At 41.7% G+C, this 15,005-nt stretch overlaps 1 protein-coding gene across 2 annotated transcripts in view; it reads left to right on the forward strand.

The window, feature by feature from the left end:
- ACIN1 (apoptotic chromatin condensation inducer 1) overlaps nucleotides 1-15,005 on the forward strand; it is a 33,216-nt gene that overhangs the window by 7,617 nt on the left and 10,594 nt on the right. The window contains exons 5-7 of one of the 2 annotated variants that reach the window (XM_032856380.1): nucleotides 5,127-5,215; nucleotides 6,486-7,754; nucleotides 9,180-9,295. In XM_032856380.1, the coding sequence (XP_032712271.1) occupies nucleotides 5,127-5,215; nucleotides 6,486-7,754; nucleotides 9,180-9,295 (1,474 nt within the window). Of the gene's footprint in view, nucleotides 1-5,126; nucleotides 5,216-6,485; nucleotides 7,755-9,179; nucleotides 9,296-14,607; nucleotides 14,871-15,005 lie in introns of those variants that run through there. The other variant, XM_032856381.1, reaches the window with a different exon arrangement.

Consider the following 15,005-nt stretch of genomic DNA (forward strand, 5'->3'; position numbering starts at 1 on the left):
GGCATAAAGTCCTCATTCCTTTTTCTCATATTAAATCTGCAAGCTGAGATTGTAGAGAAATGCTAGTTAAGTTTCTCAGCTAACATGAGTCTGATTTAGGTTTGGTGTCATTGCCTGTTCTGCCTCCATTCTCTTAATTCCTGCTTCTTACTCATATCCAAGGATTTGTTTTCTAGAATGAAGACAGTATTTTCCTATATGGCCCTTATAAACATTCTTCACTTCTCTATTGTCTAGCAGCCTGAAGGCTTCTGGCTTTGGAATCTTGGAAATCTTATATTTACCCTTGCTTTTCAACTCCTGAAATACATTTCTTAACTTGCATTGGCTCCACCCTTTGCTAAAAGTGCCCAGTTTCTACATATCACATATTATTAACATTTGGTTTAAGACACTTAATGTGGCCATGTGCCCATAATAGAAGATGTCACCTTTCCCAGAAGCTTGTCTGCATCAGTTCACTTCCTTACAGGGAGCTAGAATGTAATTCCACATTTCTTCTTTATCTTGTTTCTCTTTATCTTGTTTTTCTTCTTTATGTGCTGCTCACTGATTTCCCGTTTTATGTCTAAGGGTCCCCTCCAGTTGTCTTTTTTTTTTTTTTTTTTTTCCCAAAACAGTCATGACCAAAACTTTCTGAAGAGCCTGCATCTCTTTGCTGACTTATTACTTAAGTGCTTCCAGAGAAGCAGTCACCTAGACTCCTATCATTGCAGTTTTACAGCATCAAAACAACATTATGATTCAATAGAACAGCATTCAGTGGGCGCCTGGGTGGCTCAGTGGGTTAAAGCCTCTGCCTTCGGCTCAGGTCATGATCCCAAGGTCCTGGGATCGAGCCCCACATCAGGCTCTCTGCTAGGCAGGGAGCCTGCTTCCCTTCCTCTCTCTCTGCCTACTTGTGATCTCTCTCTCTTTGTCAAATAAATAAATAAAATCTTTTAAAAAAATAAATTTAAAAAATTTTTAAAAATTTAAAAAAAAGAACAGCATTCAGCTTTCAATAGGTGGAGAAAGAGGCTATTTACTTGTACATACCTAATTTTAAAATCACAACTCTAGAACTCTTTGACACATTTATCTCTGACCAACTTCATAGAACAGGTCTTTTTCTTACCTCTTAAAATCACATTTATTTATACAGAGTGTATAAGTGCTTATGGAGAGCTTGTTATTCACCACAAAGCATCTTTAATATGGCTTTAAATATGTGCATATAACTCCTGTTTTTAAATTAATAAGAAAACAAAGAGAATGTTTCTTAGATAGAACTTGGCAGTGATAGGGATGCCTGAGTGGCTCAGTTGGTTGCCTTCTTAAGCCTTGGGCTCAGGTCATGATCCCAGGGTCCTGGGATGGAACCCCACATTGGGCTCCCTGCTCAGCAGGGAACCTACTTCTCCCTCTCCCTCCATGTGCTACTCCCCCTGCTTATGCACACTTACTCACTATCTCTCTATCTTTCTCAAATAAATAAAATAAAATAAAAAAGAATTGCAGTGATAAAAGCCAGTACTTGGGTTGGCTAGGCCTGTGAATTTTAGCTGTTCATAGGATTTGAAGGGTGTATTTTTTCTCCAGAGGTTAGGATTTTATCCTTTTAAATAATATTTTCTTACTATAAAAAGTAGTATGTATTTATTAAAGAAAATTTGGAAAAACTAGAAGAAAAAGCAAGTTTTTAAATAATTCATAGTCTCACAAACTAAAAAAAAAAACCTCAGTTGAAACTTTGCTCTGTAATCTTCCTCACCTTTCTTTGTCTTTGTAAAGCTTAAAATATCTGCAATATTCAGATATTTATTGTCCCTCTGACCTAGTTAACTTTTCTTTTTTTTTGAGAGAGAGAGAGATAGTATGCAAGGGGACAGGGAGGTGCGGATGGAGGAGAGTGAGAGAAAGAATCTTAAGCAGGCTTCAAAAGGACTCGATCTCATGACCCTGAGATTATGATCTGAGCCGAAATCAAGAATCGACACTAAACAGCTGAGCCACCCAAGCGCCTCTTCTTTTTTTATTTTTATTTATGTTTTTAAATTCTTAAGTATCTGGATTTAAGACATTTAAAAAAAATTTATAAAAATAATGTTCAACATGGGGTTTGAACTCATAACCCTGAGATCAAGAATCTCATGTTCTACCAACTGAGGCAGCCAGGCACCCCTAAGACATTATTTTTTTAGACGGTTTTAGGTTCATGGCAAAATTGAGAGGAAGGTACAGAGATTTCCAGTATGCCTTCTACTCCCTCACATGCATAGTGTCCCCCATTAACAACATTCCCTCATCATTGTGGTACATGTCTTTTTCTTTTTCTTTCTTTCTTTTTTTTTCTTTTAAAGATTTTATTTATTTGACAGACAGAGATCACAGGCACGCAGAGAGGGGAGGGGAGGGGAAGCAGGCTCTCTGCTGAGCAGAGAGCCCGAATGCAGGGCTCGATCCCAGGACTCTGGGATCATGACCTGAGCCGAAGGCTTTAACCCACTGAGCCACCCAGGTGCCCCCATTGTGGTACATTTCTTAAAATTGAAGAACCTACACTGACAAGTCATAATCACCCGAGATCCATATTTTACCTTAGGGTTCACTTTTGAGTTGTACCTTTTGTGGGTTTGGACAGATGTATAATATGTATCCATCATTCCAGTATCATAGAGTATTTTCACCGTTGTAAGAATCCTCTCTGCTCTGCCTGTTCATTCTACCCCCTAGCCTCTACCTTATTTTTTCTTTTTTGTTAAACTATAAAAATTGGTTATTTTAAACTTGTAGAGGAGCTTTATCTAAAATTAATGGAAAACAGTTTTCTTTTTGGTTTTACTCATGTTGTAATTTAACCTATTCCAGGTTATTTAATTATTGGTTAATTTATTAAATAATCCAGGTTATTTAATTTAATTATTGATTATTACAATTACCACATTATTAATTTCTTACAGATTATCCCTCAGTGTTTGCTAGAGAATCTGGCTTGTTACTGAATATCCTAACCATAGATCCTGTACAGACACCCATAATGCAAGTCTTTTTTCACTAACCCAGATATGAAATGGTATATATTCAGAGATCCTGTGAGTAAAGTGATCATGGAGTAAAGTTTTACAGAATATGTGCAGTCTTTTAGTTCATTTTCTGTTTCTTCTTTTAATTACAGGAGCAAAGATTAATTCATTTTAGATTATTGGGATATAGAAATAAGACCTTGGGTTGGAACCATCTAATAATAATATATATAATATATATGTATATATAATATAAGCCATCTAATAATAATATAATAGTAATAAAAATAAAACACCGTCTGTTTTAATTGTACCAGTTTAGTCTAGGACATGGTTTCATGGTTTATTTAAGCCTTTTGTACTATATTAAAATTGAGCCCAATCTAACTGAGTTATGTATCTGGAATATACTCATCTTAAAGCTATTTTCTAAACTGGCTCTCATCAATATCTGCATTGCTTTTTTGTGTAATTTTTTTTTTAAGATTTTATTTATTTATTTATTTGACAGATCACAAGTAGGCAGAGAGGCAAGCAGAGAAAGAGGGGGAAGCGGGCTCCCCTCCGAGCAGAGAGCCCGATAGAGCCTGGGGCTCTATCCCAGGACCCTGAGATCATGACCTGAGCCAAAGGCAGAGGCTTAACCCACTGAGCCACGCAGGCATCCCATATTTTGTATAAGATTTTAATGCTGGTAGGAAGATTAGAAATCTTTCAGTTCATTTCTGCCCTTTTTTGGTCAAGACATTTAGACATACCCTGGTTGTTGGTCCTTTTTTTGTATTCTGTTTTGTTGTGTTTCGTTTTAAGAGTGAGAGCACTTGCAGGAGAGTGAGGAGGGGCAGAAGGAGGAGAGAGAGAATCTCAAGCAGGCTCCGTGCTCAGTGCGGAGCCCAACGCAGGGCTCAGTCTAATGACCCTGAGATCATGACCTGAGCCAAAATCAAGAGTTGGACATTTAACCAACTAAGCCACCCAAGTGCCCCAAGATTAAATTGTTTAAGTGATTTATGCATAGTTACCTTCGTTCATGGAATGTGAATGAAATTTTTTTTCCAGTTTTATATGGAGTTATTATTTGAAATGACCTAGATTGATGGTTTTCAAGCTTTCTTAAACTTATTTTTTCTTTCTTTTTTTTTTTGAGATTTTATTTATTTATTTGACAGACAGAGATCACAAGTAGGCAGAGAGGCAGGCAGAGAGAGAGGAGAAAGCAGGCTCCCTGCTGAGCAGAGAGCCCGATGCGGGGCTCCATCCCAGAACCCTGGGATCGTGACCTGAGCCGAAGGCAGAGGCTTTAACCCACTGAGCCACCCAGGCACCCCTTATTTTTCCTTTCAAAAAGAAATCTCACTTTGAGCTTTTCATATAAAGACATAATTGAGAGGGCCCATTTCTGAAGCCCTGTCCAGTGGCTTGAAGTAATTTCTAGGAACTTTAGGACCTAAAAACAATTCATTTTATAAGTACTCTATTTCATAGGATTGTTGTTTCGCAAACTGTTAATCATCCTATTTTGTTCAAAACTAGTGGTTGCAATAGGCAATCCAGAAAAATAGTGACAAAACATTTTATAGAAATAAGTGCACTTTGTACATCCCTGCAAGACAGTTTGAAGCCCCTGGTAGTTATGAAGCCACCAATGATTATTTTCCAGTTGTTTGTAATATGTGAATTGGCTTTGAGATACTGAAAATATTCCAGATGTGCACAGCAGGAATTATTAATAAGACCCTTAGAACTTAATTTTTTTTTAAGATTTATTTCTTTATTTTTGAGAGCGAGCAAGTGAGTGCACATATGTGAGGAGGGAGAGGGGCAGAGGGAGAGAGAAAATCCTGGAGCAGACTCCCCACTGAGTGTGGAGCCCAACACAGGGTTTGGTCCTAGGACCCTGCGATCATGACCCGAGCCAAAGCCAAGAGTCAGACACTTAACCAACTGAGCCACCTAGGCGGCCCCCTCATCCCCCGCCTTAGAACTTCATATAGTCCCTCATGTAGTTTAATTAATACCAATATGTATTGTCGAGCTCATATGCTGTGATTGAATTTTAGAAAGCATCCTTGAATGAATGTTTATGCCATGAATCTGACTTGATTTTCTTTCATTTGATAGGAAAAAGCTCCTCTATTTCTGAAGAGAAAGGTGAATCTGATGATGATAAACCAAGAAAAGGAGAAAGACGATCATCCAGGGTCAGACAGGTAACTTAAATACCTCTTAAAGCATCTTTCACTTCTTTAAGTACTGCTTTGGGTATCTCCTGCTCCTCTTCCTTGGACTTTTTCAAAGTTTGTGTCTCTTTAGATTTTTGTAGTACTCCTCTTTATCTCATTTTGGGTTTTTTCTTTGAGGGGGATGCTTTTTGTTTGTTCGTTTTTCTTTGTTTTTGTTTTTTTCCAAAAGTATTTGTTGGCATTTAATGAACCTTTTTCCAAATGGCTTCAAGCTACCAGGACACAGCACCCTCCAACCCCCTTCATCTTCTCCTCAGCTATTCTACTCAGAAATTTGGCCTTCACGGTCCACAGGCTGTTTGGGGAGCTTTCCCTTTCCCAAAACTTCCTAGTAGCCTGAGTGCACCACATCAAGGATAGGAGCAGGTCTGGGCTTGTTTCTGGCAGCATTTACCCGTGTCTTCTAACTGATGAAGGTCCGCTGTTTGTCAAGGTTGACAGATGGGCAGAAGCTCTGGTCCTCTTTAAGTGCTCACGCCTCATACCAACGTTTCCAGAGTAACTTGGGTGATATTTGATGAAGTTGATCACATGATGATGTGTGCCCCCAGCATTACCTTGCCTTCTCCGACTTTCAGTGCTTGCTGATGTGGCTGTGGCCCCAGTCGCCTCCAAAGTGTCCAGGTCTTCTCAGTCTGGGTGGCATGTGGGCAGCCCACACAAAAGAACTATTTTTTTGTTTTTTGATTAGGTCTACTCAGATTTCTAAGCAAATATATAAAAATCAAAACTAAATTATGAAAGTTAACAGGCTGGTCTGTGTTACTAAAGTACATTATTAGAAAAGATAGAGTTATTCAATTAGAACTTTAAAGCCGTATGATACGGTGTTAAGTGGGCAGAACACAAAAGTGTATCTGTGGTATGATTATGAGTATGGAAAAGAAACGATGGGGAAAAAATTGAATATACTAAAATGATAAAAATAATTACATTATGCAATGATAGGTTGGTTCCCCCACCACCTTGCCACTTTCTAGATGTTCAGTTTATATTTATTTTTAAAGCTTGAAACTAAAAAATGAACTGTAGCAGTTTCATTATTGCGTTTCATTTGCACTCTGTTTTGATCCCCATAAGAGCTTGATAGGTCATGCTTGTTTACTGGCACACTTGTTTGTGTAGATGCAAGCCTGTATCATTGAGTTTTTCCTTCCTATGTGTATCTCCTGAAAGACCCTTTCCCCTCTGATAGTGAGCAAAGATACTTGGATCCATTGTATATCTTTTCTTTTAGGCAAGAGCAGCTAAACTCTCTGAGTGTAGCCAGATGGCTGAGGAGGAAGAAGATCAAGAAACACCTTCCAGAAATCTGAGGATCAGAGCAGATAGAAATTTGAAAACAGAGGAGGAAGAAGAGGAGGAGGAAGAGGAAGAAGAGGAGGAAGAGGAAGAGGAGGATGAAGGACAAAAATCTAGGGATGCACCAGTCCTGAAACAGTTTGAGGAAGCAGAAGAGGGGGAAGAGTTGCCCAGAGTAAAACCAGAGGAGGTGATAGATGAGAGACCCCAAACCGTAAGATCCCAGGAACAGGAGGGGTTAGAGAGAGGAGGAAGAGTCACAAGGTCCCAGGAAGAAGCCAGAAGAAGTCATATGGCCAGACATCAACAGGAGAAAGAAATGAAAACAGTTTTTCCTCTTGAGAAAGAAGAAAAGGAAATAAAATCTTCAAAAGGCTTGGAGGAAAAATCAAAGTCTCCTTCCCCTCCTCGACTGACTGAAGATCTAGAAAAGGCCCCTCTTGTGCTACAACCAGAGCAAAATGCCGGTGAGGAGGAAACTCCCCCACCTTTACTTACCAAGGAAGCATCTTCTCCACCACCTACTACACAGCTCCAGAGTGAAGAAGAAATAGAGCCCATGGAAGGCCCAGCTCCCCCTGTCCTCACTCAGCTCTCTCCTCCTAATACAGATGCTGAGGTCAGGGAGCTGTTAATATCTCAGCATACTGTCCAGCTGGTGGGAGGCCTGTCTCCTTTGTCAAGTCCTGCAGACACCAAAGCAGAAACTCTAGCAGAGCAAGTGCCAGAGGAGAGTGTCCTGCCTCTAGTTCAGAAAAGCACACTAGCTGAATGCTCAACCCGGAAGGGTCTTGAAACTGAGGCAGAAAAATCTGCTCAACCACTCCCTCTTAAAATCGAGGAATTAGCACCGGCCAAAGGGATCACCGAGGAATCTCTGAAACAGCTGTCTTTGGAACAGAAGGAAGGTAGAAGGGCTTCTCAGACCCTTCTCCCAAGCCACAGATTGAAACAGTCAGCTGACTCCTCCTCAAGCCGGTCCTCCTCTTCATCCTCCAGTTCTAGATCAAGATCTCGCTCTCCTGACAGCTCAGGCTCTCAGTCTCACTCATCTCCAAGATCCAAGCAGAGAGATGTATCTCGGGCACGTACTCATACCAACCCTCGTGGCAGATCCGAGATGGACTCCCGATCAACATCAGAGTCCAGGTCACGTTCCCGTTCCCGTTCCCGTTCTCGTTCAGCTTCAAGCAACAGCAGAAAAGTAAGTGTGGGAGAATCCTGGGTGCGTTGGTGTTTTGTTTGTATTCCAGTGTTTTTCAACCCCAGGAGAACCTATTATGATTTCTGGCAGGAATGGGAAAAGCTTCCTTTAATCCCCAGGTCAGTGATTACTTTCCCATCTTTTCAGAATCTAATTTTTAATTCATCAATCCCTAAATAGAGTCCTTTTAATTTTTTTGAGTCCCTTCGATTCCAAAGCTGAATCCTTTACCTGTCTTCACTAGACTGTAAACTTGAAGATAGGTACAGGCCTTTTTACATGTGTATCCTAGTATTCTAGCACATAGTTGGGACTTAAGTAATTTTTTTTTTTAAGATTTTATTTATTTATTTGACAGACAGAGATCACAAGTAGGTAGAGAGGGCAGAGAGAGGAAGGGAAGCAGGCAGCCTGCTGAGCAAGAGCCTGATGCGGGGCTCCATCCCAGAACTCTGGGATGGTCAGATGATCCCAGACCTGAGCAGAAGGCAGAGGCTTTAACCCACTGAGCCACCCAGGCGCCCCGGGACTTAAGTAATTTGCTGAGTACTCTAGGAAGTCAAGGAGATCACGAACTCAAAGAGGAATAAACATAGGGAGGGAAGGGTCCAAAGTATTAATTGAGTCAGTGGAAGTTGGAAAACTCAGTGATGTACTGAATATATACCATATAAAATAATTTGCCTTATCTGCTTCATTTCTTTAGTCTCTGAGCCCTGGAGTCTCCAGGGACAGCAGCACCAGCTACACTGAAACCAAAGATCCCTCTTCTGGTCAGGAGGTTGCAACTCCACCAGTGCCACAACTGCAGGTCCTTGAGCCAAAGGAGAGGACTTCCACCTCATCCTCTATCCAAGTGAGGCGTTTGAGCCAACCTGAGCCAGCTGAAAAGCATGTGACCCAGAGGTTACAGCCTGAGCGGGTAGGCTATTATGCCCCCTCCCTAGAAGGAGGTGGAGGATTAGGCATGATTTTCTCTTTTGTCTTAGATGTAAAACTGGAAGGTCAGTCTAGATAAGGTTCAGTAGAAATATAGATGGTTGGGGATACCTGTATGGTTCCACTGACCTCCGTTCCAACTCCCTAGTTCATGAAAGCTCTATATGAGGCTAGGCAGCAAGGTCCTCCTCTCCAGGGCTCCCGGGATCATTTCCACAGAGTGTCATCTTTTTTTCTGCCCCAGAGGAAGGCTTTTCTTAGTTCTCTCAGAAAAGAAGTCTAATAAAATGATTGCTGGCATAGAAATTCCTTAAGCAGCATTCCATTCCACTTTCTAAACAAAAATAACAAAGATCTATAGGGCTAAGTGTGGAGCTGTCACTGTGGAAGTCCTGCTTTGCCTTTTACCAGCTCCAGGTTAAAAAAAAGGAACCAAGCAGATTTAAGTATGTTGCTATGGGTGTTTTGCTATGTTTGTTCTGACAGGGGAGCCCAAAGAAGTGTGAAGCTGAAGAGGCAGAGCCACCAGCTGCCACACAGCCCCAAACCTCAGAGACCCAGACCGCTCACCTACCAGAATCAGAAAGGATTCTTCACACTGTGTAAGTAATCTCTCTCAGCTGGGGTATAACAGGGAACTGGCAGTGTGGAGTAGTTCTTTGCTCCCGGGGGTTCTTTGACTAAGCAGTCCTAGTTTCCTTTTAAAACATAAAGGCAGAGCTTTATCTGGACAAAGGCTAGGCTTCAGTTACGTTGAGAGCCACCACTGACTTTCTAAGGATACTCTGAAAAGTGGTGGTTAGAGAGCATATCTGGGATCATCTGACCAAAATAGTTCTTTTAAGGAGCAGATAGCAGAGGCTTTGGTTTCCAAACTCAGGGCGGTATAAGGGAGTTGACTCAGGGCATTTTAACTCAATGTTTAACTCATATTTACCAGCTACATCTGAGCCTGGGAACACACTTTAATAAAGGATGTCAAGAGTCTACCAAGAAAGGCACAGAGAGGTGTTTTGAGTTTCTGTTGTTTTCCTTAGTTGCTAGCCGTCTTTTTATTAAGCATAGTCTATCTTAGTTCTTACTGGATACAGTACAGCAAAATGTGAAGCATCTATCAACCAGAAGTTTGTTTCTGGGACCCTTGGATTGATTTTTACCATTTACATAATTAATGTGAGTTTTTATTCCTTATATTTAGTTCTAGAAAAGTACAAGTAAGAATAGCTATATCATTCATTATTCTGAGCTAGGTACTATACGTTAAGAAGCCATTGAACCCAAATTCCTGGCTTTAGAGTCCCAAGGGAAGTGAAAAGCAAAACACTGTGGAAATAAGATTGCTTAGCTTTTAGACATCAAGAATCCTGTGCTGCTTTAGTGAACATCCAGTTTAGACAGTTGGCCTAAAGTTGTTCTCTGTTGGTTTTATGTCTTTTTAACACTAAACTACCAGTATGCTTTTTCCCTTTATGTAAAAGTCTAATAATTTACACTCTTCTGAGCGTTTCAGACTGATTTTGGAGGGTGGTGGGCAGGTGACATGATTTATTATCTCATTTCCTGATGACGTTAATACTAGTTTTGTACTCCTTACTATCTGTATAGCTTTTGCCTTGGGATACACCTTCGCTGCTGTCTATTCTAATAGTCTTGCCTCTGCTGCCATCTTGTGGCCATTACTTTTTTGGTTTGAAAGTCAAAAGTTCACTCTACTTCCTTTGAAAAGTTTTGTTTTTCCCTTTTCGGGAGGGTACATTATCCTTTGGAGAGGGTTTTTCTTCTAGGACCATAAAGTGAAAACCCCGCGGATTCTGGAAGGTGTTCAGGATTCCCCAGCTACACCATCGATGAGGAAATGGGGTGACACCTTCCCTTCCATATCGATCAACCAGAGATAATACCTGCCCTTCCTTACCCCATCCCAAGGGGCTGCAGCATGTCCTTTGTATAATGGCAGTTTCAAAGTAGGTGTTGACAACCTACTAGTAATTGGGCCTGAGGAACTGCCTCCTTTACACTTTGAGAAGCAAGTAATTTTGTAAGGTTTTTGTTTGCCCTGAAATTTAGTGGGTGTATGAGATCCTGGCAATAGCACTTGATGCTGTTTTGAAGCATCTTTATTTCTGGACTTCAGCATGCAAGTCCAAGGCACAGGAAACTCGGAGTCCTCTACAGAGTATTTCTCCCCATGTAAAGGTGCCTTTGATTTTCCACTTTATGACAGGTAATCTAGTCACATTGATTCCAACAAGGTGATAGGCAAGTGGCACCCTGGGCAAATACTGAGACTGTCCATTGTTGCCTAGGCAAGCTTCAGTGAAGCAGCCTATAGGTGAGATATGCGATCTGAGCTCGGGAGTAGCTCACACACATCCCCTTTACCTACTTTCCCTCTGCCTGTCTCCCAGATGGTCTATTCAGCAGCTTAATAAAAAGACATGCCCAAGGGCCTAAACTCGTAGGCTATTCTGGCACTGGATTTGGTAAATGACTCTTGGAGAGGTTTACCTCCATTTCTGGAAGCCATACTGCATCTGATTCACACCAGTCATCCTAGTCTTTCACTCCTCTAGAGTCCTGGTTTTCAGTCTGGTGACCTCTGGAGCCTCTGGCCAATTTTAAAAGTGGGATCAAGAATTTGTGGCTTCACCTTGGTTTTCCTATCTGTCTCAACAAGAGACAGATCTAGGGCCTATTGATTCAGTAAAATGTTCAAAAAAAAAAAAAAAAAAAAAGACTTCAAGGACCTGTCAGCACCTGGAAGAGATTGCCTAACTTTTTTTGTGCTTTGTTAAATCCATTCTGATTCTGATTGTTCCCTGAGGAATTGTTAATTTATGAGGTAAGGTATCTTGTCATTGCTTGGAACAGGAATTTGTGGCCCTCAGTCCTATTTCAGTTGAGCCATGTTCCAAAATCCAGTCTTCTGCCTGCTATGGATATAACAAAAGTGTCTTCATACAGCAGAATATGATGCTACTTTGTTTTTACATTAAAAAAAAAAATAGGGGAGAAAAAAGAACTTAACATGTGAGCAACTGTATTATCCAGCAGTAGTTGATTCAAACCTGAATTTTTCCTGATACAACCTTCTGAGTACACAACCCTTGCAGGCAATAGCGGCTTTGGGCTTTTGCCTTATGTTTATTTGTCCTTTTGCCTGAGTACAAGGAAGAAAATAGTCCTTTAAACCAATATGACAATGTAATGGTCACTCTCCAGGGAACCCACAGTACCAGTATGCCAGTAATGCATAATTTTTAAAAGTAGAATTTATTGGTGATCATCAGTGGTATTTGCTTACTAAGAAATTGGAATCTAAGGACATACCCCCCAAATCATATCATCCTTGGTTATCTTGAAACTAGTATGCCCCTGCGGTATTCTATATTTAAGACTCACTGCCTGAGAATAGTCACATCCCACTATTTCATATCAGGTCCTCAGCTCCTCATGAATTTTCTGTAGTAACTAAAATTCAAACATATACACCTGTAGAAATTTCCTTTTCTGTTAGTTTTTCTGAATCTTAGATATTAACTATAATGTGATGTTGTTAATCTCCAAATAGTTCTGTCCTTTTCTTCTGGGCTGCAGATGCTTTTTGTGCTGTTCAATTATGGATAGAGATCTCCTGTCCCTAAGCCCCCATGCAGTTTCACAGATTTTTCAAAGATACCAGAAATATTTGTGCAAGAACTTAAATGTGGGAAGGGAGATGTCTAGATGCCTTTTGTTTAAAAAGGGCTACAAAGAAAAGCTGTGTGGACCTCTGACAAGTAGCTGACAAGGCTTTGGGACTGGTCCTACAAGCAAGTAGGTTTGAGTCTCTTTTGGGGGCAGTTTCAAGGATTCCCCTTTTTCTTATGAAAATAAAGTCTTTGGAATCCTGGATCCCACAGAATTGTTCCTGGGGAAATAGATGGCACAAACTCACTGAGTCTAAAGAAGGCCAAGGATGATGTCGTAAAATTCTTATTCTTGAAAAAGTGAGAAAGAATTTCCAATGAAAGAAAAATTTTTCTTCCAAGGAAGCTACTTCTGGAGAGGCATATTGGCAGCTGAAACTATTTTAAGACAGTTGATGGATAGGGAACATTTATTTGAGGATGTTGGAAGGTAACATTCTCTGTGGGAATTCCATCTAAAGTGATGTTTAAGAAGAAAACTTTGGGGTGCTTTGTGGCTCTATTGAGAGCATGCGACTCTTGATGTTGGGGTCATGAGTGCAAACCCTACATTGGGTGTAGAGCTTACTTTAAGAAGAAGAAAACTTAGTTCGGCAGGCAGTCATTAAAGTGTCCACTTGGTACACACAAGGACAGCCTACTTCAGAAATATTTACTGAGCATTTCTTTGTGTTAGGCCCTGGGCTAGGGTTGAGAAGTGTAGTCCCTGAGCCTGAGGAGTCCTACAAGGTGGAGGTGTGGGGCAAGTCATCCAACGCTTACTATACAGGGTGATGAGGTCCTTGCTGAAAACCTGTCAGACCAACTACTGAGTGCCTTCATATCAGAGAAAGTGCAGTCTACTCTTTGAGAAAACTCAGAAAAAGTTCCATAGGTGGTATCAAATGAGATAAATGGCATATTAAATGTACATGTTCTTAATGCATATCCTTACCTTGACTTGGAGTGTTGTCCAAGCCAGACTTCTAAGGGCAAAGCCTTATCATACTGTTCCATGAGATAGGTATTTTGTGATCCCCACTTTACAGGATCAGAGACTAGCCCAGTGTCACAGAACTTGTGGAACAGGGTCAGGCTGTGATTGGTCCCTAGCCAGTTTGACTGCAGAGCTCTCAGTCTTAATGAGCAAACAGTGGTGACTAAGTGAAAGGGAACTTTTAGAGTGATGTGTAAACATGACCACTTTAGCATGTAGTCAGCATGTACAAGATTCTAAGCAGTGGGGAGGAAAATTTACTCCTGGCTGAAAGCTCTGATATTACAAATGAGATAATAAATACCAAGCTTTTGATTAAATACCTTACTGTTAAACCTCTGCTGCCGCTAGGATGCAAAAGGAGCATCTTTGCAGTCAAAAAAGGAGTGTTTGAGCATCTACTGAGTGTGTTTTTTTTGAGTGGTTAGAGTCAGTTTATTTCACATTTAGTCTGGTGAAGATGCCCATGATTAATAATTTCCATTTAGTTCCCAAAAACTTCAGGCCCAGCAGACAGCCCCCTACCCACCCCCCCAACCGCCCATGTAACAGCTCTCTCCGGCTTCCTATCTACTTCGGAGCCGCCAGCTTGGAGCACTTGCTCTAAGAAGTGGCCTTCATGCTTCAGCTACCCAAGGTCCCCTTGCCCTGTTTATCCTTTTCCTTTCTGGCTCCAGGGGACCCCGGGGCAGGGTGACCTGATTAAAGACTCTGTGAAACAAAGTTGTCTGTCATCTCTTCAGAGACCTCTCTCCCCCTCTCTACTGGTAATTCAAAAAGGAATTCTCTTCTATCCTCTCCTCCCGCCATCCCTGGAGAAAGGACAGGTTGGAGTAATAACACGTGGTCATTGCTTGGGGTGAGCAGCCAGCTAGCTCCTCCAGTGATTGGATAGAGCTAGTTCTCATCCCACCTCCCTGCATGAACAGCTGACTGGCTTCTAGGATGGAGGGAGGTGAGCACATGAAAAATTGCTCATGACCCTCCATTATGTGCCTTTTTAAACTTTGGCTTTGTTATCTTCCTTCTTTAGTCATTTCTTGTTCCCAAGCTCTGCTGTTTCCCTTTCTTCTTTTCTCTGGAATCTTCCAAGCAAGCAGCTGTAACTTTGTATGTCCTCTCCACCCAGCCCCCTTCCCCCGCCCCCTGGGAAGACAAGGAGAGTGCACCCTTTCCCTGTGGGGTTAGGCCTCGGTAGCTGTTGTAACCTGAGAAAAGAAGGAAAAAGGCCAGGCCTATTGAGCCAGCAGTGAGCTCCCTGTGGCCTGCCAGAGGATAAGAACCTTGCTCGCTCAGCGCCCTCCCTCTTCTCTTTCCCCTCCCCTGCTGCAGCAGGGCCCTCCCCCATCCGCACACACGGGCTGCTGGGTAAGTGGCAAGATGGCTCCCCTGCATGTCTCCGGCTGATCGCCGCCGCTCCGCCAATACAATAGAGCCAGCCACTACCAGCAGCCTGGCCCTCTTCCTCCTCCTTCTCCAGAGAGACCAATCCAGCCGAACCCGGGGTTTGCCGTGAGGACTTAACGCTTATCTCTTAAAAGCCAGATCTATTTTAGCCTCCTCTCACCACCACCACCACCACCTCCCCTTCCATTTACCATTTTTTGGATCCCCAGTTGCTGCATCTCGATTTTCTCTCTCTGGATC

The sequence above is a fragment of the Lontra canadensis genome, unplaced genomic scaffold (genome assembly GCF_010015895.1).
Source record: "Lontra canadensis isolate GAN:19392208 unplaced genomic scaffold, GSC_riverotter_1.0 scaffold12, whole genome shotgun sequence".
Taxonomy (NCBI): Eukaryota; Metazoa; Chordata; class Mammalia; order Carnivora; family Mustelidae; genus Lontra; species Lontra canadensis.